Here is a 25,896-nt window from a genome sequence, read left to right on the forward strand (position 1 = left end):
CACGTGGGCACGCCAATTAACAAAATCAATGACTCGTAACGCACACCCGTACGCAGAAGAGCGGGAAGCTTTGCTGTATAGTGTCGACTCTGGGAACCAGCTTTACCTGGTCAAGAGCGCGCGCCGAGCGGCTGTGGCTCATGGGGTCCTGGACTGAGGGCTCCACCCACGACCGTGGTCCTACAGCAGGGAGCGTTTTGAACAATTAAAGTTTCTTTTTTCTCTCTCTATCTCTTGGTCAACACCCCGTTGTGGATACGTGCCAAATCAAGAAAATCATCATTATGATCATCATCAAAACGAGCACTCCCTATGCGAAGACAAAGCGGAGGGAGCGCGCGCTTCGCCGACCGTCCCCGCGGCTTTGGACCGAACCGGCCCGATTCCGTTGCGAGGACCGGCGCTGTCGTTTCGTCGTCGTGGGAGGCGAGTGTCAACCAGCGCGAGGGCCGCGAACTGGACACGGGCAACGCGCAAGCCGACACCAGCCTTGGACGATCCACGCACCTGCCTACGCAGACCTGACTCGTCGCACTTGCAGCAGATGCTGGCCGCGTCGACGGTGCTTGCACGATAAGCGCGGCATCCGAGTCCCGTACGCGCTCCCCACGCACTCGATCCGTCGTGGGAAGCGGCGCGGTAGTCAGCAGAGCGCGCCTTCTACTTTACTGACGGACGGTACGTGAGTCTCTGCTGGTCGAAGAACGGCTTCGGCGCAGAGAGGAAAGCGGTGCGGGGTGGACGACTGGTGCCCTCCCCCAAAAGACCCGCTCGTATTCTGAATCGATAGTATGCTATATACCTCCTTCATACTATACTTACAGATCCCTACATATTGCTATAGGCTAGTTGTTTCGTAATTTATTATCGTGTAATGGGGCGCGAGAACAATGTGACGACCTTGCTCTTTCCGGTCCTGGTCTTCACATTTTTTTCGCGGCCAATTGCATCATAATCAGTTATCCTTACTAAGAGACCTGGACAGGGAAGAACGACCAGGGCACTGTTTCCCTGCACTGATCTCGTTCCATACTGTTTTCGCACCCTACTCTTCCATAAAAGCAGTTATATATACTTAAATACATAGTGGCTGTTATGTAATATGTGTGTACTGGTTGAAATAATAGGTATGTTTACTGGGGGATGCTTTAAGCTGACTCGACAGCATTACAGGCGGGTACAACTTTAGAAGCTAGCGGGATTTGTCCCTCAAAGGCGGATGCACACGAGCCTCCGCCAATGGGCGCGCATTCTACACTGACGTCATGAGCCCGAGCACCGGTGACCCCGCCGACGGAGAACATCGCAGCCCGCTCTTCGAACTGGGCCGAGTGGCGGGCGCGTGACTATTGCTTTAGTCGCGGAGGCGATCGGCTGCTGCACTTGGGTCGTCTGGGCGGGGCCTCCTTAAGTAGAGCGCTTCGTTCTCCTTTCGTATTTGACTTAAAAGGGCCTTGAACCACCCTTCGGGCTTGGCGAAATAACGCAGTCCGTAGGTAGCACATGCTGCTGTGAACATCTCAGCCAAGTTTCGCTGTTGTACTCGGTGCGTGGAGCTCGAAATAGGAGCGCGAAGTCACCTTTCAAACGCTCCCTTTTCAACAGAAACCTGCTCCTCGTCCTCTTCTGGACGAATTATTTCGCAATAAAGATGATTCCCATACGCGGCTGCTATTGGCAGCTGCGGTCGGCTAGGTAGCGTAGATACCGCGGCCGCCACGCGTCCACTGGTTTTGCGCACTGTGGCTCACTGAGGACATCGGCATTTAGCTTGCGTTTGGCGCGTCGTAGACACCAAAATCGGAAGTCGTGGCGGCTACGTTAACATTCAAGATGAAGTTTGAACTGCGTGCCATGGTGACATTTAGAAGGCGGGGCGTTGTGGGCGCGTCCCACTTCGCCGTAGCCTTCGCAGTGCAAGGCACTGAAGAAGGAACGAGAGCATGGCGGAGGCCGTGTTTGGTTGACAATAACTACGCTTCTGCTGAACGCATTGAAAACTTTTTGATGCAAAGTGTTCTTGAAATGGCCTATTTTCACTGCATATGCCTTTCTACACTTCGATTAAATGTGGGTCAGGGCCCCTTCAATGGATGCGGCGACATGCGGTGGCGCCATCTGCCGGTAGCGCCCCACTGACGTGGTACGTTACGCGGGCGCCCTGCTGTACATTTCTGTAAGTGCCTTCAAGGCATAGAGCATAGCAGATTAAAATTGCTCGCGCGAATATCAGTTATTCGGTGCGCGCTGTTAGGCTTAACTCACTGAAAGCGAGCCCGTCGGTCCAGTAACGCTGGACATTATTTCCAGCACGTACTATAAAGGCATCAGCTAAAGAGATCGCACCGCTTATCAGTGCAACTGCAGTTCCGGTGACACTTTTACACGCTGCAGGACACGGCGACCAGTCTGCATGCGCTACAGGCTGCCCGTACGTAGTCTTTCACACGCACGCAGGTACTTCAAGCCGCGGGACGCGCTGACCGGCGCGTAGCGCCAGCGGATCGAGCCATGCACGTGGACGGCTTGTACCGCACTCTGGCCCGGTGGCGTCGCAACCACCTGGACCCGCTCTTCCGGCTCGGTGCCCGACAGATCGACCGAAGGCCAAGTAACGACGCGCGTTGCGCTGCTAAGCACGAGATCAAATACCTGCCACGGTGGCCGCATTTGTGTACAGCGTCTGTGCACAGTGCATCGGGTGCATGTTCACGGCCGCTTGATGTGAAGTTTCGTTAGGCGCCTGCGGCACGTTAAGGAACCCGAGGTCACGGCCTCTTCATGAAACTAAGGTGCGCGCGCCCAGGTGGTCAAAATCAATCCGGAGTCCCTCACTACGGCGTGTCTCATAATCAGATCGCGGTTCTGGCACGTAAGACTTCAGAATTTATTTTTACTGCCAATTATGTCGACACTCCAGGCGCATTTCTGCCGTCGGCGTCGCCGCGATGTTCCGCAAAAAGTCCCACTGGCGATAACGTTGTGGCCTCGCGCCGTATGCGCGAGTGAAAGCACATACAGCAAAGTGTCTTGAACGGCCAGTCGCGCGGCAATTTAGCGAGTATTCGCGGACCTCTTTCACGCACGGAAAAGAACACTTTTATGTATACCATAGCACGTATTGAGCAACAGAAAGCTGCATTGACAGGGTGTCTACCAAGTTGACATTTCCAAATTCACTGAGTTTTCCAGGTTTTCCCTGGGTGCCTTTGCACAATTCCCTAAGTGATGCAGAACTATAAAACCATATCGCCCGATGCTGTCACTCTCTAATAAGCATATGAAAAAAAAAACGATTTAATCCAATGTGAATACTAAGGAGTAGTGTTTATGCTATTCAAAAAGAGAACAGAAGGGATGAGTTAAAAGATGCACAGCAGAAAATATGTCTTCGAAAAAAATTGCAAATGGAGTCGGACATTCTCAAATACGAATAAAAAGGAGATGCATACAGAAGCTTATGTTTTCGAATATGAACTATTTCTATCAACTGATAGCAAGCTCAGTGGTATGAAGCCCGAACTTTGTCACAATTGAGATTCTCTTTCAACAGCTGGTAAGTCAACCTCAACTGTCCTGACATACTCGCAGCCCGGGCGTCGTTAGTGCTGTGTTTCACTGCTTTAAATAGTTTATTTTGGTTTGGATGAGGGACACCTGCACCTCGGCATCAGCCAACCCCCCCCCCCCCCCCCTTTACCTCAAGCTCCTTCAAGACGGCGGCAGCACGCTTCCTTTCCCGTTCATTCCTCAATGCGTAGGTCCTTTATGTTCCTGTCTTCCTTCCGCCACTCTTTCGCCCCACGAACAATTTGAAGCATCTTCTTGGTCAGTTGCACAGTGCACGTCCGATTTTTCGAACTCCCTAGGGGCCTCGAAAACGTCCGAAAAATCGGCGAGTGGGAAAAATAAATGCATGTCATTGCTGCCCTTAGGGGCTCAACCACCACAGGCACATTCGAAAACACTCTGAAGGCCTGTAGGTACACGTATTAGGCATATCGGTGCTCGTACTGTGACAGGAAATACCGGGTGCACGCGTGTATAATTAAGGAATACATACTGTGTCCCGTGGCAATAGGCCCTTCCCACGCTTGTTATGCTTCACTGCAATACTTATGCGTATGCTTCACCAACATTTCTGCATCGAGGCAAAGCTGACTTTCGGGAACTGGCATGATGCAACGCACCGTGTTTCCCTAGCTTCTAAGCCAATCGCGAGGACCACAAAGAGTCCGTGCCATTGCTGACAGCAGCGAGTTATTCAGCAAGTTCTTTCAATAAAAAACACAGCACCCAACGGCAAGAAGCTTCATAGCGAACGTCGAAGCAGTTAGGCCTAACGTTGCCGCTGTAGTGGCTATGGCTGCCAGCGGATCTGTGTGCGAGTGCGCCGGTTCGAGGCGGCAAGGTAATCAAATGGCAGCGGTGGTGGCTTTGATTAATGCCGTTTCGGATCTGCGGTCACGGCAAAACGTCCGGAAAATCGGACGGCGAAGAGTTCTTGCGTCCGAAAATTTCAGACGTTCTGATACATTGACTCTATGGGCTACGTGGTGGCGGTGCCGTGAAGCCGTCCAAAGTATCGGGAATCCGAGAAGTCGGTCGTTGACTGTACACTGGCAACTCCTCCAGCCGATGACAGGGCGTCAAAGACGATTCATTACGATTCCTGTCTGTGCTCGAGCCAGTATTACCGCGACTTTCGACCCTTTCAATAAAGTTACAGCCAATTTTCCCTGATAGAGGCACGAAATCTCTGAGTTTTCCCTGAGTTTTTTCCACACTACTCAAAATCCCTGAGAATTCCCGGTTTTCCCGGTTGGTAGACATCCTGATAGTTTTTCATGTTGCTCTACAATTTTCTCATTGACACTTGTCATCTAATTATAATACTTACGATTAATTAATACTAATTATCATATTAGACGGCATGCAAAGATAACCTGAGCACCTCCAAGCAAAGCAACAATTCCCTTGGTTCAGTCGAGCTACGTAGCACTTACATATTTTTTATGTTTGGCCCATGTGAAGTAAAACACCATGTATATGCCGCAGATACAACAAGTACTTTACACCGCTTTCTCCCGGCCGTGAACTTGTTTCCTTGAAGTTCCTGTACAATATACTTTGCAACGCTTCGAGTCGGCTCCAAACAATGAATATCCAACATTTGTTAAATTCACTTTTCGACCCGCAATTCACACATGAGGTGTCGCCGGGAAGCCGTTTTACACTCTTATTAACACGCTCAATTACGCTGTTTTCTCCCGTGTTCTATTCACCTATTCATCTGGCGCGATACCTGTTCCCTTCCATCATTTTTTTTTTCACAGCACCTGACTTTTTTGTTTTCTCATATTTTGCGGAATTGTTGATTTTGTTTGTTGTAACACTGACTGTATTCACGAGGGCCGATGTAGCAGCACAGCCGACAACCGAGCGAGCCGCAGCACCTTCTGCGCCATGACGTCACGGCACAGTATACAAACGATAGCGAAACTGGCCGCAGAGCAGCTGTTATGTTAAGATTATTTATATTTAGGGCGTTGGGGCTTGCCAATATTTGTTCTTAGGCTTAGAGAGAAAAATGAATGGTCCAAACTATTATGCCAGTATACTTATTTAAAGTACGCCTTTAAAAGCCAACTGCAACGAAATTTCACTTGGGCTATAAATTGACTATAAATTCCTAACGTACACTATCAAAGTAATCTGGGCAAAGCCGCAGGGCTGGTAATTGCCTAATTTTGTCATTAGCAGCTGTTAAACAGCGCTTGTGCAGGCGACGCGTGCATCTGGCGGCAAAGCGGTAGCGATGCGGATATGGCGAATATTGAAGAACCTTACGCAACTGTTGATTTCTCAATTGCGCCACGCTGCGCCCAGGCAGGCGCATTGTTCACTCATCATTTGCGAACTGACGGGCGTCTCTCTCCACGTGCGTTCTCCCTGTTGCGCTCCTTGAGGTGTTGTTGAGAAAATGCCGATGCGTTGCGCGACCGTCAGATGCTCGCGCGAATGTGTACTCGAACACAAGCTATGGCTGTGCAGTACACAACGCCGGGTAGAGGAGGGCCAAATACATCTTTCCTGTCCCAGCTTTCAGAGCGAAAGCGTGCGCCGCGGCGCAACAGGCACGTACGACGCGGACCAGCCAACGTGTACAAAGCCCGCAAACTGCAGCTCACGAAGCTGCACAAGCTACATCTCAATAGCACAGGCCCATCAAGATCACTTGGCAAACGCTTCCTCGGGGTGACTATAAGTACTATAAGCGTGCGCGATGGTGCACGAAAATCAAATGCGAGTTGTATATACAGGGGCGACATTCTCTAGCGATCATTTCCGGTATACTGCATGTATACATCGGACGCGTCGAAGCAGACGAACGAAATCCTTTCTGACACAGCTCCAGAAACGAGCAGGAACCGCGTGCTACATTTGTTACCAAGGAGAAGGCGACGCGGCGGCCATGGTGTAGATGCGGCGGAAAGCCATGCCGCAGAGCGAAATGGGCGAAGCTTTATCACGGCTCTCGTCCGGCCCGTCTGGCCGCGAGTTCACGCGCGCTTACCGAGCTCCTCCAACTCGGCCGTGCCGAGCCTCGGCTACTTATCATCCTTTACTACAGGTGGCGGTAGTTGTTCGATCGGTCGTCGAGTCCGGCGTTTCCAGCGTGCCAGGAAGCGGACGGTGAGGTCGGATACGTCATGCCGGAGACGCAAAGTTAGCTAAAATTTTATCCTGCGCTTTAAACATGACCCGCAGCAGCGCGGCGATCAGTTGTTGCCGCAGCGCAAGTGCGCCGCGCGCGAGCGCTTCTTGGTTTGTCGATGGCGAAAACGCACCACGCTGGCTTCAGTGAACCAGAACAGCACGCTGCTGGTCAGCCAAGCTAGCGCGCGATGCTCCAGCGGCTCAGGCGTGCGATAGGACACATTCTATTCCTGCGTCAGCCACACTAAACTGTAGAGCGTCCCATTTTCGCCGACGTATAAGCTGCGCCACGCGCGGATCGCATGCGCGTTAAGTCGTGTTGCGTCTTCAGCTTGGCCACGGCAATGCGTTCTTCTTCGAGCGGAGGCAGAACGCATCGAGGCTCTACTTGTTGAACGTAGACAACCAGATAGAAACAACCGGTTGGACTCGGAGAATACTTGGCATAAAAGAAACACCGCAGGCGCGCAACGGCGTTGATTAGGGGACGCAAGCGACTTGCGTACGCAACTACGGGCCACGGTACTGCGCACGCGCAGACCCCTACGTCTGGTTCTGCGCATGCGCAGTACCGCCGCCCCTACTTCTTGCGTACGCCAAGCCGCTTGTGTACTCTCTAAAACTCGGTACTAACTCTGTGGCTAGCAGACGTGCGTGACCTGGTACACGTGTTGGCTGGTACACCGGAGTGGAATACACGCAAGGAAAGCAGACGACCTGGGCGCTGGTTGTACGTCATTTCCGGCGACTGATAATGGCGGCGTTTTCAGTTTCGGCATGAAAAACATCGATTTTTGCGAACGTGTTGTGAGGCGCCCGCTCGCATTTCAAGCGTAAAATTTTCCACGGAGGCTATTGTATTGTCTAAATTATCTGAAACTCGGCTTTTTTACGCAGGCCATAATTTCGTTGCAGTTGGCATACAAACTCGAGCATATGTCCCTCGCACGTAAAAGGACTCCACTGGGCAAGAATGAACGATGAGAAACTCTTATGAAGTTTTTTAATTTGATTTGACATCAAAGTAGTTTCGCAACGCTGGGCAAGGCATCATCGGAATTACCGTGACATCACCACGCGGAGCAATATCTGCAGTAGTCGTACATCAATAAGGCTAAGTATGATGACTTTGCTCAAAGAAATTGAATGCTGCGGGCATTTCTTCTGTTTGTGCTCGCATGTCAGCCACAGGTATTGCAAGAGCGGAGCGACGAACCGTATCATGACAACGCGAACCGTCCACTTTCTGAGTGCCGATACCGCTTTGCAGAAAGAAGTATTAAAGCAAGTTATTCGGGGCTATCTGAAGCTTGTCGGTATGCTTTCTAGGGTTTAGAGGGCTTCGTGCCTTTTTTCATTTAAAGAAAATAAAAATGACAAGTAGAAAAGGTCATCAGGGGCCGCATTTTATAAGGATCCCTATCTTTCGATTCTGTTCATTTCTTATCGCTCGTTTCAGAGAGGGGCTTACGATACTGGTGAAAAGGAATTACGGCTTCTTGCGAAGGGGAATATGTATTAAAAAAAAAAACAATCCATACGCAATACAATCGAACTGCGTACTCACTTAAACCGACAATAAATGAAAATATTAGGTCCAGGTTGATTGATATATATATTATTAGTCTAGGCATCTATCATCGCTTTTTCTGTGCCAATCCATCACTTTGTTGCGTAGAAAGCTGCGACCGAAGGTTCCGCTGCTGCTACTCAAGTTGAACCGTCCGCACGCGGACGAGTTTGACTAGTCACCGCGTCACCTCTCTCTATGTCGCTCTGAGAATCAGCCAGCGCTGACGTGGCATGAGAGATGTACCATAGTCCACGACAGGCGGCACCACTTCAGTTTTCGTCATTTTTCTCGCCTATACAAAGGCTCTGTTCTCGCTGCGAATACCAAATTCCCTACTACTTACTAATTCGAATCTGGCTCAATTCGATATTTTCCTTTACTGCCCCTTCAATGTATCCAGGCTGATTTCAAACCGAGAATGTGGCACGTCAGATGACACGCGTGGTACTTGTCTCGCGTGCAAAGGTGGCCTGCAGAGTAGTGCCCCGTGTCGTGTGCAGGTCTTCCGCCGTCCAAGATGGCGGGAAGCAACCGTGCGGCGTCGCCGGCAGCCAACTCGTTCGTGCTGTACGGCGCCGTGTTCGTGGGCGGTGCCGTGGCCTCCTTCATGCTGGTGCTCGCCATCCTGACACCGTCCGGCCGAGAGGCCGCGAACCGCGCGCCGCTTGTGGCCGCACAGCTGGTGCGCCTCACTTAATTGCTGGATTCGCGTTGATAATAAGCCCGAGGGCGCGCGCGGGGTCACATGCGGGCCGCATTTTAATGGGGGCGAAATGAAAAAAGAAAAAAGAAACTGGAGTATGCCGTGCATTCGGTGTGCGTTAAAGGACCCCTCACTTGGCCACATAGCAAATTTTGGTTATACACTGGAAGTTGTTACGTGCCCTCCAAGGAGTGTTGTACTGCAAGAATTTTTCAAATTTGTTAATTGATAGCGGATGTACAAACATTTGCAGCGCCGCAAACCCATTGTTTCAGGAGGCGAACGTCACCGCCAACATCGACATTAGAGAGTCTTAGCTTGTCCGGTACACGGGTAAACGCAAGCGGACGGGACGTTATGGCGGAGGCGTAAACGTGAGCATGGTGCAGCCACTTGGTGGCTCAGAGCTCAAATAGACAAAAACAGCTAATATTGCGGTAACCATGTGTATTTTTACTTTGCTGCGGGTGTAAATTTGCGGCAGCAACATGATTACGCCAGTGCCGAAAATTTACACCAGCAGCAAAGTAGAATACACTTGATCTCTGCAATATTAGCTGCTTTCATCTCTTTGAGCTCTGTTCCACCAAGTGGCTGCACCATGCAGGGCACTCACGTTTACGCCTCGGCCTGTGTTTACCCGAACATCGCACAAGCTAAAGCTCTCTATTTTCTCCAACTGCCCCGTCTAGCCTCCGCAAGCGAAATTCCTTCCCGGCGTTTTAGCATAGTGGAATCGGCGGATCGCGTGACGAATCGCGCCTTTATTTTTATTGCGAAAGCAATTACATGGACATACCAGGCGCATTTCTTGCGTCGCCGTCGGCTTGAGGTTCTGTATTAATCCGAGGCCGATAATACCCTAACCACGCGCCGTATGCTGTATGTGAGAGTGAGAGGTTGATCCGGCGAACGCGGGCCGGAAGCGCGCCCTCTCCTGTCGCGCGCGAGGCACGGGGTCAGGTGAGGGAGGGGGGGTTGGTTCTTGCCTCGATGTCCTCCTCGCTCACCGCTCCGTACAGGGTGGAGACATTTGCGGCTCTCATTCCCTACCCCCTGTGCAGCGCGGTTGAGGTGTCCTATGCTGAGAGACAGTTACTGCGCTGCACTTTACCCAACCTTTCCTTCCCATCAAGAATCTCCTTCTCTTCTCTGCGGCGTCTACTAAGGCGTTGGGCACACGAATGGCGGACGCCGTAGTAGGCGCCGTAGTAGTTGCCGGCGCTCGTGCGTCTTGAAAGCAACCTGCGACGTGGCCAAAGTGCGCGCCCGCGCGGGCCTCATGTTCAAAGCGACCTGTCATGTTTGCCGAGTGCGCGTAGTGCCGGTAGCTTCGTATATGCGCTGTGTTTTCGACGTTTCGTTCGCGTTGAAGCGAGAGATCACGAAGGTAAATTCGCCTTGCTGCTGCCGCAATTCCTCACTCCAGAATTTTGACAGCGAGTTTCGGCGCTTATCAAGCGAGATGTGTTTATGTTTACCTGTGCGATCGTGACACCGTGCTTGTTATTTAGTTAAAACACGTTGGCGGGCTAGTTGGTTTGAATCCATGATAGAAAGTGTAAGCGCGACTGAACAAGGAAGTAGAAAAAGCAGACATACAAAAACAGCGCTGTCTCCGTGTGTCTTTCTTTCTGCGCCCTCGGTTAGTCACGCTTACGCATTCTATTATTGTCAATTTAGTTAGTAAGCGAATGGTTACAAGTTTACACGGCCGATAAGACTGCTATCCTTACTCCGTACAGCTATCTACTAATTTGCTATCGTAATCGGTGCTTCGCCTTCCGTTTTTTTTATGTAATCTGCATTATATAACATCGTTTATCCCTTTGACTACTACGGTAGCTGTTTACCTACGTATCGCCGCCACGCCTAAAACGGTGGGTTCCTGCCAAGGGGAGTGAAGGGACCCTTGCTGGGAACCCACCGTGTTAGGCGACTCCGCGTGAAGAGCGGGGGTGAGGTAGATGCTGCTTTGGAGGCTGCAGACCAATGAATAATGACCCGTTGGTACTGCGAATGTCTTGTAGTTGTTTATGCTTCACCAGCAGGCCTGGCACGGACTGTTCTTGCCAAGGGGAACGAAGCGACCCGGCACGAAAAGTGGGGGTGCGGGCTTCGGTAGATGCTACTTTAGCAGCCGCATACCAATGAATGGTACTGCAAACGATGGTACTGCAAACTTGTTATATGCTTTGCCATTACAATGTCTGTCTCGGCTGCTGCGATCCCGTTACTTAAGGGCCGATTCTCGCGTAGTGCACACTCGCATATAGGCCAGGGGCGAACGGAGCAAAGCGTGTCCTCCTCCGTAATACCTAGGCGCTCTCCCCACATTAACGTGCAACCCGCGTGAGCACAAGCGTCGGGCTCTCGCGTGCCCACACCCTTGCCCAATGGAAATACGCTATAGCCACTGACATACCGCGGCGAGTCGGCGTAGCATTCGGGTTGACAAAGGCTTCGCGTTGACGTTCCTTTATAGGGTGACAGTTTTTAGTATGGTACAGACTTCAGGGTGACGTATAATTTGAGATGAAACAATTTTTCGTGAGGCAGTTTTTGCCCTGACTTACCGTCGTGGTGACACAGAATCTGGAATAGTACTATCTTCGCGGTGATGCTCTCTGAGGGTGACACTGAATTCTGGACGATAGCACCTGCAATGACGCTTTTTTCAGGGTGACATAACCTACAGCATACAGATACTTTGGGATGAAACAGTCTCCGGTGTAACACTCTCTTCAGGGTGACGCCCGATTCGACGCAGCGTACGCAATGGCATTGCCTTCAGGGTGACGTTACTTTCAGTTTGCCACAGCATTCGAGATGAAAGCATCTGGGATTACAGTGCCTCTAGGGTGGCACAGAGCTCAAGGTGCCAGGCCACTACGCACGACAGTCCTCGCGGTGCCATCGCCTTCAGCGTGACAACGCTTTTCGAAGTGCAATAGCATTCGGGATGACACAACATTCCGTAAAACGCTGTCTTTAGGGTGCCACATCATTCTGGGTGCAACGAAAGCAAATACCCACAATTCTGTTCTTTCCATAGTTCTTCCTTCAAGCGGTCGATAACGAAGGAAGGTTGGACGAGCCATAGCCTCCCAGATCACGAGGTGCGCGGCTCCCGCGATCTAGGAAGCCCTGTACCAACAAAAGCGCTACAGACCAACCTCCGTTCGCGTCCACCTGTGCACCGCACTCTGCTAGCCACGGACAAGAACCCACACTCCATTTCATACATAGCAGCCAAAGCTACGATGGCAAGAGAAACTTTGCTCAGTGTTCGCATCCGCGACCAAAAAGTAGTGCGTCCCACATGAAAGAGAAATTGGGTGAGCGCATCGCGTAATACGCCGCTAACTTGAAAATCATTCTTTTATATCGCAAAGCATAAAGCATTTACCAAATGAAAGGCGTCGGAGGTCTGAACCTGTATACCACTAAACACACCATGTTTCCCCAAGCAGCGGCCCCGGCGCATCACTTCCTCTCGCGACCAAACCATAGTACGCCATATACTCGAAGCGCAAAGGTGCACAAATAACACATCATTTGACGGACACTTGCGACCACACGTTCCTGATGTAATATATAATGTAGTTATGCTGTAGAAAGCGTCGCAGGTTTAAAAAAAGTATACCGAGCAAAAAGGATCCCGAAGTGCGCCATACGGCGGCTTTGCCTCAACACGCGCACATCTATGGCGGTGCACCATTTACAGGGCATAGTAGAATGTGGCCAATTTTCGACAATATATATATTGGTGCTCACTACGCCCGGACCATTACTTTAACTACTTTGCAACTGGTTCTGGCTTTATTTCTTCGTGACATCTACATTTCGATACCCCTTGCGACTCGCTACGATGCTCTGGAGGCAAGAAAGGCCCGTTTTTCTTTTTCTTTCTTTTTTTCCTCGAAGTGGTTACAGGACACCCAGCTCCCAGATACGCCAAACACGTGTAAACTCGGCAAAGACATCATCTTCGTAATAAATGTACTGGAAAACGCGCGGAGTGAGACTTGTGTATGGCCACACTACCTGCGTAGCTTCCGCACCGTTGCTTGCTAAGTATAAGACAGAGTACAGCACGGTACCAGCTAAGGTACAGTCGCTATAGGGCTGGAGAGACCACTGTTTCGCGCTTCTGACGTCAGCGAGCCTCGTGGCCCGGGGTGCACGCAGGCCAACGAGCGGACGGTGAGGCGATCCCGGGGCTTCATCTTCTCGCGGCAGAGCGGGTCGGTGCTGAAGCCGAGGGAGGAGGCGCCGCTGCTGTGCTTCTACGACCGATACACCGAGCGAAAGAAAGAACCCGTGCGCTACCAGCTGCTCAAGCACCTGCCTGCCAGGCGAGTGATGTATCCATTTCTCTCTCTCTCTCTCTCTCTAGAGCTGACTAATTTCGGTTCACGAAAGCCGACATCTCGGGCTGTTTTACGAACATGTTGCGCTGCGTGTCACATGGAAGAAAAAAAGACACGAACAAAGGCACAAAAACGAAACCCTTCCCTTTTTTTTTTTTCGTATGATACAAATGGCAAGACAACTAAAGTTATAAACAATGTTTTCGCCCCTTTTTTGTAATTGCTCTGGTACTGTTAGAAATGTCCCCTCACTACAATAATGCACTTTCGGCGCATGTAGCTTTCTGAATAAAAATATGAAAGAGCATAAACTAGCCCTGTTTCACGCATGGCCACACGAACATATTTCAATATATTTCGCAGTGAAGGCAAGTTAACAGGGTCGTAAAACATGACACACGTCTGTACAAATTCGTTTTCATGCCAGTGATTCGACCGCAGTACTACTGTTAAATGGCTGACGTATACAATTAGGCAACGCCCGTGTTAACAGACCAGAATAGTGGTGCTTCAAGGCTGCCATATAATATAGTGTAGTTAAGCCTAACGTTCCCACGGCAAGGTGTCACTTACACGGGAAATGCCGTAATTTTCCACGGTAATCTTTCGCTAGCGTTGTACCCTCCGGAATCGAACCTGGAGAACCTCGAAAGTGTGATCGGCACTCGACGCATTTCTCTATCAGCAAAGACATTCGGTACATTTGCGTCAGAATCGAGTACCTCGTGACGCATACAGCGTAATGTGACGCGTGAGACAGGAAGCTGGTGGACGACACCTGAAACGGCGGCGTGACACGAGGGGCGCGAGTTCTGTGCCGAAAGGCTGCGTATGCGGGGTCCACGCCTACCAATCGGGGGCGAATAAGGCGCACCTCGACGAAATCCCCGTCTCCCTCAATGCGCGCAGGTTCTGCTCGCACCTGGTGTACGGCTTTGTGAGCCCCTCGGACCTGAACAACGGCTCGTCGGGCGGCTCCTCTCAGGCGGGTCCCATGGCGGATGCCGACCACCGCATCCGCCAGATGGTGCAGCTCAAACAGCTCTACCCAACGCTCAGGGTGCTCGTCGGGGTAGGCGGACCCAAGGCGAGTGATATACCACAACTCCATAATTGTACTTAGCTGCCATGCGCTAGGTCAACCTACACTGCGCTGTGATCCGACCTACATTATATGGTGCGGGCAAGTCGGCCGTCTGCTCGGCCAAGGCTGCGGTGGCTTTGCGTGGTCCTCGCGAGTCAGCCGGCACTACAGCGCGAGTCATCCTACTCGCTCGCTCGCCGATACACCAGCGTCTACGCCGATCGGGAAACTAGTTTTCTGACCGGAACAAGCAACCCACGAGAGTGTCTGTTGAGTTCGCGCACTGACTGTGCGGCACCTTGATCCTTCGTCCCTACGGCCTCGCAGGTGGACTCCAAGTCGTTCTCGGACGAGCTCATCACCGAGGGTCGCCGCGAGCACTTCGCACAGCGAGGCGTCCGCTGGCTCCGCGCCCGCCACCTGGACGGCATGCACGTGCAGTGGATGTATCCGGGAGAGGGCAACGGCCGCCCTTCGGACCGGGAGAACTTCCCGAAACTGCTCGCACAGATCAGGAACGCCTTCAGGGCAAGTGGCATGCAGCGAAGGAGCGCTCGGCTCGTGTATTTTGGTCTTTCAACACGCGGCTATAATAACGAAGGACAAGGTGCCGAGCGCAATGGCAGGTCATAAGCAACAAACACGAGTGGAACACGATTGTCACAAAGGCTGAACGACTGCAGCGTCATTTCCATTCTCTCTAGTGACCGTAACGTGAAAACCTATAACTTAAGGGGAGGCTATGTACTTTGCCCATGACCTCCTAAACGGGGGCGGTGCTCAATCCTGGACAGGATGTTAGGGGAAAGCCCATGAACATTGCGGTACATTCGACCACGCTTTTATGTGGTAACCTTGTGGTACACATTTGACCACGCTTGTGGTACATTATCAAAGTGCCCTGATGTCCGTGCAAAACGACAATGAAGCCGTATTACGGAGACTGTAAAACGAAACATTTTCCCGGATTTTCTTGTTGTCATAGTAAAGCTCATATAGTATGATACACTAAAAAGAACAGCAGTTGACAACCAAGGCACAAGGACCTCGCGGAGTTGTTACTCTGCCAGCCAATCACAGAAGCAAACAAAATCGTAATCATGCGACCATTTCAAAATGGCATCGCACTTGATACCCTCGGAGCGTTTGCTGTTCTTTAAAGCCTTTTCATTGGTGGAAGCGATGAGGTGTGCAACAGACATGGACAAAGTGTGTGGAATCTGAGCATTCCACTCTTCAAAAGTCTGCAGTGCAGTTCATTTCACTGCTGCACCTGTTTTACTCATGAAACTTCACTGCCAACTGAAGCAAAAAAAGAAAGCTGTATCCGATTATAGTTACATTGTTAAACGACCCTTGAGGTTTCGCAGGAGTGATCGAAAATGACCTGTTGAATGTGCCGTTACAGTTTCAGTTAAAGTGCGCGTGCTCTCTCTCTCACAAACACACATACACACCTCGCTCGGGATCTGTGGTAATAATAGTTCTGCAGAAACATAAGGTACTCCCTGCAATGACGGTGTCTCGAACAGGCCGAGAGCAGCCGGTGGCACCTGACCATGTACCTGCCGCATGAGGATGACCGGGTGGACCGTGGCTTCGAGCTGCGCAACGCCCTGCGCTCGGTGCACTACGCAGTCATGGGTTCATTCGGCTTCGTCGAGCCCGGCCGCGCCGAGGTATCCAGCCCGCTGTACAACCGGCCACCGGCTGGCGAAAACCGTTCGCCCATCAACAGCGTCCACGAGCTGGTTGTCCTGCTTCTGGATCGGGGAGCGCCCAGGAACAAACTGCTGCTGGCCGTGTCCGCGTCCGGCTACAGCTACGCGCTCGCGAGGTAGAGGTTTTTGCGTGCATCCGACGCTATTCGCCGGTCCATTCAGTCCGCGTGGAACACGCTCCGATACCTAATGCTGAGCTATAGAGAGAGCTTTAGCTTGCAGGTGCATATACCTAATTACTGTTCATTCACAAAATGCTGGGTTACCGTGAAATGAACTTCAGCAGACTGCAAGATCAGGGAGAAGCTTAACTGCAGCAGCAAGGTTGGTAGTGCCATCCTGCAGCATTGAGTTTAACCAGAGAGGATATAGAGTTATTATAGTAAATGACCACATGCTACTTATCTGCTGCTGTATAAAGCGTCAGCAGCCAAGCAGTCAGCAACCTACAGTCTCGTTTGCTTAATGTTGCTTTGCTGAGAACGTTCATGTAACGTAACAATGCTCTGCCTGAGGTTGGACAGAGCATCAAAGGAAGTCGCTACCGGCTTTGCTACAACCATTCACGTTTAAAGGGCCCCTCACAAGGCCACATGGCAAATTTCGGTTATACGCTAGAAGTTATGTGCCCTCTAAGGAGTACACATGTTCTACTACACTAATTTTTCAGATTAGTTCATTAATAGCAGAGATAGAAATACTTGAAGTGCTGTGAACCCATGATTTCAGGAGGCAAGCATCACCACCCAACATAGACTCTCTCTTCACTTTCCCCATCTAGCCTCCACAAGCAAAATTCTTTCCCTGCAGACGAAAGATCACATGACATGGCGCGTGTTTTTGCTGAATGGCGCACTTCCGGTGAAGGTCTCGCATGTGAGCTCTGCGTTTGTCGCATTTTGTGCAGAGGAAGATTTTGCGTGCTTTGCACGACAACACCTGATTAGCGGTTTAAGTCAGTGCCACGATCACGAGCACTGACGCAGGCACGAGGATCAAACAGCATGATCGAAGCGCTGTAACACGCCGACGAAACGGAAGTACATCTCTCTTGCTACGGTACAAATTAAAACAAAAAACATGCAGAGATTCGCTTTGAATGGTTTATTATTTCTTAAACTCTAATTGCCTTATTGAAGCAACAGATAAAACAAACAACTGATGTTGCCTAGAATAATTCTTTAAGTCACTTGTCACTATGAGCGACGTCACAGCACTGCCATGTATGCAGGCTCACTTAGGCAATTGACCTCGACTCTCTAGATAGGAGCGCGGTGACTGCAAGGAGAAGGGCAAACAGCATTTGGTCTCAAATTTAAGCTCTTTTCACAGTGCGTAGGGATGAACGTATAACACTTAGCAGACACGAATGTTAATGCAATTTGTATGTACTGCACTTGTCAGCTCAAAATGGCCAGACCTGGTGAGCAGTCCTTTAACGTTACGTGGTATTTCCGTAAAGAGTGCACAAGCTAAAGCTCTCCATTTCTGCAAGTATAGTTGCCATTTATGATGAGGTGGCATTAAGCAGAAGAAACCTCCTTTGTGCAAGAATGTTCTACTAAAGTCCCCTGTTAGCCACAGTTTTGTGTAGCACTGACCCATTACATGACCCCGTAACTGTGAGGAGCCAACTGTGCATGCGTGAGCTCTTCCCGCGTCTACCGCTGCACAATACCGCTGAATGCCTGCAAGTGGCACCATGCCTCTTCCCGTAGGTTTTGCGTGGCAGCCCCAAACTGGCCCAATAATGGACGGTGGTAGAAGGCGGAAGAGCTCGCACAAGCGGTTCGCTTCCAAACTCACAAAAGCGCAGTGAAGTCATTTTCCTTTCATACGCTCTTCATGGGCTTCTTCAGAGCCTAAAGAAAAGAACCATGTAAGAGATAGCATCAAGGAAATAACTTATTGGGTGTTTTGTGAGCCTGCTGTACAACTTTTCAAACATGACTTACACCATAAAAGTAATATTGAAAATTCTCTATAAATAAACTTATAAGGTAATTAACAGTACCTAAAAAAAAGTCTGAGTAATTTGAGACTGAGAACAATATACTGTAGGTCTTGTTTGCCTAAAGTGTACCATTCTATTTTTTAAGTTTGGTTCTAATTAGGTGGGACACCCAGTACACTATATTATGAAAGAGAAAAAAAAATTGCCGTCCACACGACCTGCAGCACGAAGTAACAAAGGAAACCCATATGAGTTTCTCAGAAAGAAAGCTTTGCAGTTGTAGAAAAAATTGTCCTGGTCCAGGGATACAAATGAGCTAACCAGGAGGCTAGCAGAATGCAGAGAGAGGTCGGAAAGGCGTCAGTTCCAGGTTAGATCTCAGGTCCAGGAACAATTTTTCTTTAATTACGAGGCTTTCTTCCTGACAAATCCATATGAGTTTCACTTGTAGCATTATGTTACATTCCAGGTGGATGCAAATTTTTCCCTTTCATGAAACTTCCTCCACCTTGCGGGCTTCCACAGAACTGCTTTGGCTTATGTTACACCATGTTCATGTGATGGGACCTAAGTGGCTCATGCGCATGTGCTCCCAGGGCTGACACTGATGTGCGAGCCCCTCTGCGCGGCGGCGACGGCCGCGGCCAGGCTGGGCCGTTCTCGTCGACGCCTGGTCGGCTGGCCTACTTCGAGATCTGCTACAACGTGTATCGAAACAGCTGGGCGCGCGTGTTTGACGCGGCCACATCTTGCCCGTATGCCTACCGTGGCCAGGAGTGGGTCACCTACGACGACGCTGACTCGGTCCGGGCAAAGGTACGTATGTGCACCGACGAAATCAGTGTTTTCAGCATGAACTAGATGGACATATGCTGGATAAGATGTACGTGGAGACAGCAACGTTATTGGTGAGCAACTAGTTATCTACAAAAAAATTGCTTGATGGAACTCCGGCGCTAGTTTTTACAAGCGTGGCGAATAGTATGGAAAATAAGCCAGCATGGGAATGACTGAAAATTAAATTTGGCAGTTTTACATGCCAAAACCACAATCTGAATATGAAGCCTGCCTAGGTGGGGGACTCCGAATTAATTTAGACTACCTGGAGTCATTCAATCTGCACGCCAATCTATTACACGAGTGTTCTGCTGTGTTCTTGCATTCCACTATACCTTCGCAACACGAACTGCAGTAGGGATCAAATCACGACCTCGAGCTCAGCAGTGCAACACCACTGCCACTGCAGCATGGCAGCCGAAGGAATGACACATAATTAGCGCATGGATTTCAATGGTGGAACAATAATTTCACCTTTCGGCACAGGTCCTGGCGCAAGCAAAAAGTCGATTTGGCACAGCAGCAAGCACTCCTTGCGCAGGATCCAATGCACATGTTTATTATACACCATGCAAATATTAACTGATATAGTCAATATGTTGTGGAGACAGGTTTGTACGAAGCTTACCCTGCAAGCATGGTCAATAAAGGAAGCAACGCTCTGATACACCGCAACACACAAGGAGCGCTACGGCCGGGCTCATCAACAAGGCGCAGAGAAGGCACCACAGACAGATCGTCAACAAACGCATGCTTATTAACACAGGATGCAACATCGTGCGACAGGGTCAACATTGAGCACGTGCTGGTGGACTAGTTGGTTATACATGATTACAAAGGAGGCACCAAATAAAACAACAGACGAAGGATGGAGACACGAGACAACCACGTAGGTGCACATAGTCACAAAGTGCAATCGCAATAGTGTAGAGGCTTACCGCTAGACCGATCGAGTATGCGCGCCTGCACTGAACATCACATCATGCAATATACTCATGTCATGCCATGCACATTAGGGAATTTTCAAATAGGGGCAACAAAGGTTTTGCGGCTAAAATATATATATATATATATATATATATATATATATATATATATATATATATATATATATATATATATATATTTGGAGCCCTTTCACTCTCTCAAGGTGGATGGCCAGCAGAGCTCTATATAACTATAAAGAAAATAACACTACAAAACAATATTGCACAAATAAGCACTTTTTTCTGCTTATTTGTAACAAAGTTCATCTCGTGACCACAGTAATTATTGCTTTATGGTCGCAATGATAGATGGCCATGGGCTTTGTGACGACACTGGAGATTTTAGGGGAGATTAGGTCTATTCACGACCGATGGCGTGTTGTGGAGATGTTGGTCTTGGTGTAGCACTGAAGGCTGAACTTTCTCAAGAGAAATGCCAAGAACCACTTTCCATCAGGAAAAAAAAACACATCGACATTAAAGTCGCCCACAATGACGATGGGATTGGGGTCCACCGGGAGGAACTACTTAAATATGTCAGTCATAAATTCTTCAAAGTCCCTCTGTGACCTTCCGGGATGAACATATACGGTGGCGACGATTTCATCCCCAATCTGCATGGCGACCACACTAGCTTGAACCACCAAAAACTGTCTTTGTTGGCAACTCAGTCCAGTATTTCTATCCAGGGTGAGGGTGAAGGTACGCAATTCGATGGGTATCCAATCGACCAAGATCTTCATTTCCCATCTCCGAGCATCATGCGCGAGGTGCTTGACTTTGACTTGAGCTAAACGGCCAGTATGTGGCACATCAAATTTCACCCAAATGCGCACTGCATCGCGCGTGTTGCTTTTCCTGTATTCAATCTCTCAAGGTACATCGATGGCACCATTCATGAGCCCGTCCTTCACATCGATGTGGAATGTGACCATGTAGGGCTTGCCCCAATCAAGCAGTATCATATGGGGTAAATTGCCCATTTCAACATATGTTATACCAGCCACCTCGGCCTGTGCACGAACACACTCGTCAGGGCCTGTATACGAGGTATACACATCAACTGCTCTAGCCTCATATATGTCTCCCACACCCTGTAAGGCAACATCAATGTTGAATGAGTTGACACCCTTATTACAGTAGAAGAGTCGCACAGCACCAAGCACAACCAAAGCTCGACCGGCGCTGACGAACGGGCTCTTAAAGATGTGCATCTCTTACCCTTGGAGGGCCCCCCATCCCCGACTTTCATCAGGATTGCCGAGAATGCGGCGTCCTGTTGACACACAACCTGCCTCAACGGGAAGTAGGAGATGATGCCACTTCACTACCAAGCTGAACACATTGGTGTAACCGTGCGCACTCCTAAAGACCTCGTTAGCACGAACCGATGGCAGCTGTTGCAGATTGCTGCACATTATGATGTCCAGACCGCCAAACTGCTCGCCGTACTTGTACGCGATCTGTATGTCATTTGCATATAGAGTCATACCCTCTACAGGCTCATACCCCCTTAAAGGGACACTAAAGGTTCATATTAAGTCAACGTGGACTGTTCTAATACCATCCCAGAAACCTCGAAACGCTTGTTTCATGCGAAGAGACTTACTTTAAGAGAAAATGCATTCTGAAGCGTCTGCGTACCTCTAGCGCAGTTCAAATCGCCCGCCCTCTGATCGAGGAGTGGTGACGTCATGGTCTCTTAGTGACGTTGCGCCGTCGGTGAGTAAAATGGCGCCGGCAGACGGCGCTACGGCTTTTCTGCGCAATACACAAACACGCGGCCAGAAACAGAGCCCAGACAGAGCTGACAGCAGCGCGAAAGCGGAACTATGGTGGATAGGAGAAGAGAAAGCGCATGACGATAAGCTGGTTCTTCATTTTATGGCGCCAATTTTGACGCTCGTTGCAACGGACGACCCTGAGAACGACACAATGGCTCGCAATGCTGGGCTCGACCAGCGATTTAAACATTGATGAATGTTACCTGCGGCTGAGGACTCCCGCTGCCAGCGTCATTGCGTACTACTAGGACGGCAACTTATGTCATGGCTGTGCATATTCACACACTTGTACCTTTTCCTTTGTGAAAACCAAATGCCGCACTCACCATCCCGTCTTTGACCTGCAGTTGTTCTTGTGCTTCGGAGAATGCAGGCGAGACCGACGGAACAGCGCTATGGGAAAGCATTGCTTTGAAAGGCACTCCACACGACTTCAGTGAGTTGGCATTGAACTCGTAATCCTTTGAACGAAAGTGCAGTGAGCCCACTATGCGATTTTTCGGCTCTTTGCCAACGCACTGTGGCAGAGGCATGGCATTTAACCACTTCGATCGGAGAGGTTAATTTGTTGGCACACAGTGATAAGTAACATTGGATTCGGCGCTGCAACTGCCCTTGGCCAAGTTCCGCGGGTTGTTTGCGCATCCCACGACATCACATGGATGTGGTATCCTCGCTGCTTGTCCCAAATGCAGGTTTCCCTAGCCAGCATAACCAGCGCAGCACGGCATGATAACGGAAAACCTGAAACTCCAAAGCGTGCGTGGCACAGAGTCGAGCAAAAACAAAACCTATTGACCACCCACACTATACAGAAGGGTAACGTCAAAATGTTATTTTCTCTTAGAATAGAACAGAAGTAGACAAATAGCATTTCCTTCCATCTTGTAACCTAATGAAATGATCTTTTTAATACGAGTAGTTGAGTGCTAGTGACATAAATTATGATAAGGAGCGACTTCGTCATCGAGCTAGTACCAGAATGTCGCTGGGGGGGGGGGGGGAGGTCTCAAATCGTGTCATGCATTTACCTCAATTTCTCGGTTACTAAAGCTCTGTTCGCAATTATATTGATGCCTTAGACGTTCTACAGCATTGCTTTATCACTTTAATTTGGCTTTATAGTAACATTTAGTGTCCATTTAAGCAATGGCTCGTACCCCTGTAACCGCGGTCCATATTATGATAGTTTTTGCACATGCACATCACGAAACGCTGGAAACTAGCCCAAGACAGCTCCGCTATAAAAAGCGTCTGTGCTACTGTGCATGCGCGAGACGCAAATACAGTTTTGCATTGGCATCGGCGATGTTATTTCACCACAACAGGACAGCGACAGAAACTCGACGCAGAAGTCTTGCGTCAATGATCATGGCGGCACCCACCGAAGTGGCAGCTCTCGACGTGTACCACATTCGCTAATAGCATTCTTAACTTGCACCATGTGCGTTTCTGAACTCAGTGGCTCCTTTGCAAAGTCCCGTTATCACCCGTACACATAAAAAAAGTTTACCTTTAATCCTACTATGCGATATACTCCTTTGGCAAACTCTGCAGTACCGTGCGGCTTCGATGAACACTGACATAAAGCGCCAGCAAGATGGTACAGTGGCATTACATTGTACGTCCGCCATAGAAAAATTTTGCGAATGACGAAGCGGATGTTGAAAGTCGCAAGCGACCGTCAAACATTGTTGCACCCGTGGTTGGGGGCCGGACGACGAAAAAGAGAGAGGGAGCCGGTGAACGGGTGAGGGACGCCCCACTGCACCACGTCCCGGCCGGGACCTCTACTAACAACCTCATCCGTTCCACCGGCTTTTCGGCGGACCACCTACTGAGTGCGAAGCGCCGGCACCCCTGACAGGGACCAAGGCGTCGGTGCGGCCAAAATAGAATGTTGACTATGTGTTTCTTCTCTCTTTCCTCTCTCATTTCATCGATCTACCTTTTGTAAATAAACCAGTCTCGAAACGGATCCCAACGAGTGAAGTTCTTTCCTTCGAGGCTTCTGCGTGCACGGCCGACGCCGTCCACCTTAGTTAATGCGCAGCAAAAGTTAGCGGAGTCGTCTAAGAGCAACAGCAATTAGAGTCAGCCCAGCGGCGCGAGCATTCATTTACAATGGATGACTCCAACAGGCCCATAAAGTTTCTCACTATAGAGTGAGAAACTTGACGGCTCTCGCTGGGAAACCCAAACAGGTCTTGAAGGCTGTGCTCTTGCTGGCTGCATGCACCAAAAGCAATAGCGGAAGCCGGGCACATGTCACAGGCACAATGTTTTAAACACTCGATATTGGGAAAGGCAAGGTGCAATAATACCATGAATACATCTGGAGCCACAAGCAAGAAGATTAGACAAAATCATGCACCATCCATCATTCCCATGGTAGCTGAACAATTACAGTGGCAGAGTTGCTTTTAGTGATTCTTTTCAGAAATCGTATAGAAAGAGATCTTGATCTTGGGAGATTTACATAAACAAAGTCCTTAACGTACCCCACTACCGCAATCCTTAGTTGAGCTGAAAGAACGCATCAGTGGTGCAGTGCAGACAATTGACAGGACTATGCTACAACATGTATGGAATGAGCTTGATTATTGTCTGGACATATATTGTGTCACCAAAGGGGGTGCATAAACTTGGGGAGTTTGTGATTCTTTTCATATATCTTTCATGTGTGTAGGTGTAATACTTTTTATAGCCATTTCAAAACGAATGAATCATTTATGCTAGCCCTGTGTATTCCGCTGTGCAAGGATATTGCCTGTGTACATCTCGTCTCTTTGGCAGTGCTACAAGTTACTACTTGTGAGATAGAGTAGATACTGTATTAAATGCAGTGCGAAATTTCGTTGCAGTTGAAATTTAACTGCAGAATAAAGTCTATTATTTATGTGCTCTGCTTTAGTGCCACCGATAGTCCAGTTGTTGGCACTCCACCGAATGCCCCAAACGCGTGTACCAATGCTGCAGGTGGCCTTTCTGCGCAACCAGACGCTGGGTGGCGCGGCGCTCATGGACGTGGCAGCTGACGACTACATGGGCATGTGCGGGCCCCGCAACGTGCTGGCACGCACTCTACGTTCGGCGCTCAAGCACTACTCGCCACCAGTGGCACAGAGCCCGTCGTCCCACAGGAAAAATGCGGCAACGGCGCAGCACCAGAAGCACTACCCACACATCGCCCGGCAAATGTTCAGGCACAAGCGACGTTTCGGCTAGACAGCAGCCCTCCATCACATGCCAGTGTGAGCACGTGTTGTATGTCCCCCCCCGCACCATCAGTGTCCTGCCATCAACATTGTCGCGACACCATCATCGCACTTCACTTGCTCTTTCTCATTTTCTTTTTCCTCTGTTCCTCTCATTTTCTCTTCGAAATAAAAGGTTTTGTCACCAATGGGCCCTTGAAATCCCACTGATACAAAAACAGCCCCTGTATACCGTATTTTCGCAGGTAAAGCCCACACCATAAACTCTAAAATTTGACAATAATGTCGAGGTGCAGTTACATGCAAACATCACCTTGATGCAAGTCTACAGATAAATTGATCTTGTGCATTTTCTTTCTGTTACTTTCTTTTTACAGAAAAAGATTAACTAACATTCCAACTATAACGAACAACCTTTTTTCACCACAAAGTTGGAAAACTTATTGATGACGCACACTGGGCAGCCAATCAGATAGCTCGCCCTACTAACGTCATTGGGGTAAATGATGTCAAATGGGCAGGGGTGTCTTAAAATTCAGCTGAGTGATGTGCTGCGATCGGCAGCGATGTACATTTGTAAAACATAATAAATTACACGCTTTAAGTGGAGCACTTGGATGCAGGCACGTACCCAAGCGGGGCCCGAGGGGGGGGACCCGGGCTTCCCTGAAGTTATGACGCATATCCCTCCTCCCCGCCCACCCTCCCATTTCTGACACACATTCCTAAAGTGCCACCAAATCAATGCTGAGACTTCACAGCTTTTGGCGGTCAACATTTTATTGCCTCTTTCACTTCTTTTGGATGACGGTAGTTATCGGTGTCTCCTGGGATCTGAAGGCCAGTTTCCTCATCAATTCGGTGCGCGCGCTATTAACTCGAGATGCATTCAGTTGTCACCGTCTATTCAAAGGTCACGCACATCATTGTTGGTTTGTTAATT

At 49.6% G+C, this 25,896-nt stretch overlaps 2 protein-coding genes across 2 annotated transcripts in view; one reads left to right on the forward strand and one right to left on the reverse strand.

Annotated features, from left to right (window-relative positions):
• LOC135899475 (POC1 centriolar protein homolog A-like) overlaps positions 1 to 25,896 on the reverse strand; it is a 105,358-nt gene that overhangs the window by 35,998 nt on the left and 43,464 nt on the right. The window lies entirely within an intron of this gene.
• LOC135899474 (chitinase-3-like protein 2) lies at positions 303 to 25,141 on the forward strand. Its single transcript, XM_065428748.2, has 9 exons — positions 303 to 678; positions 2,458 to 2,611; positions 8,794 to 8,975; positions 13,188 to 13,354; positions 14,279 to 14,456; positions 14,781 to 14,981; positions 15,986 to 16,290; positions 18,725 to 18,944; positions 24,715 to 25,141. Exons 2-9 carry the CDS (start codon positions 2,512 to 2,514, stop codon positions 24,961 to 24,963), a joined length of 1,602 nt encoding a protein of 533 aa, XP_065284820.1. The 5' UTR covers positions 303 to 678; positions 2,458 to 2,511; the 3' UTR covers positions 24,964 to 25,141.

Source organism: Dermacentor albipictus, chromosome 6, assembly GCF_038994185.2.
Source record: "Dermacentor albipictus isolate Rhodes 1998 colony chromosome 6, USDA_Dalb.pri_finalv2, whole genome shotgun sequence".
In the NCBI taxonomy this organism is placed as follows: domain Eukaryota; kingdom Metazoa; phylum Arthropoda; class Arachnida; order Ixodida; family Ixodidae; genus Dermacentor; species Dermacentor albipictus.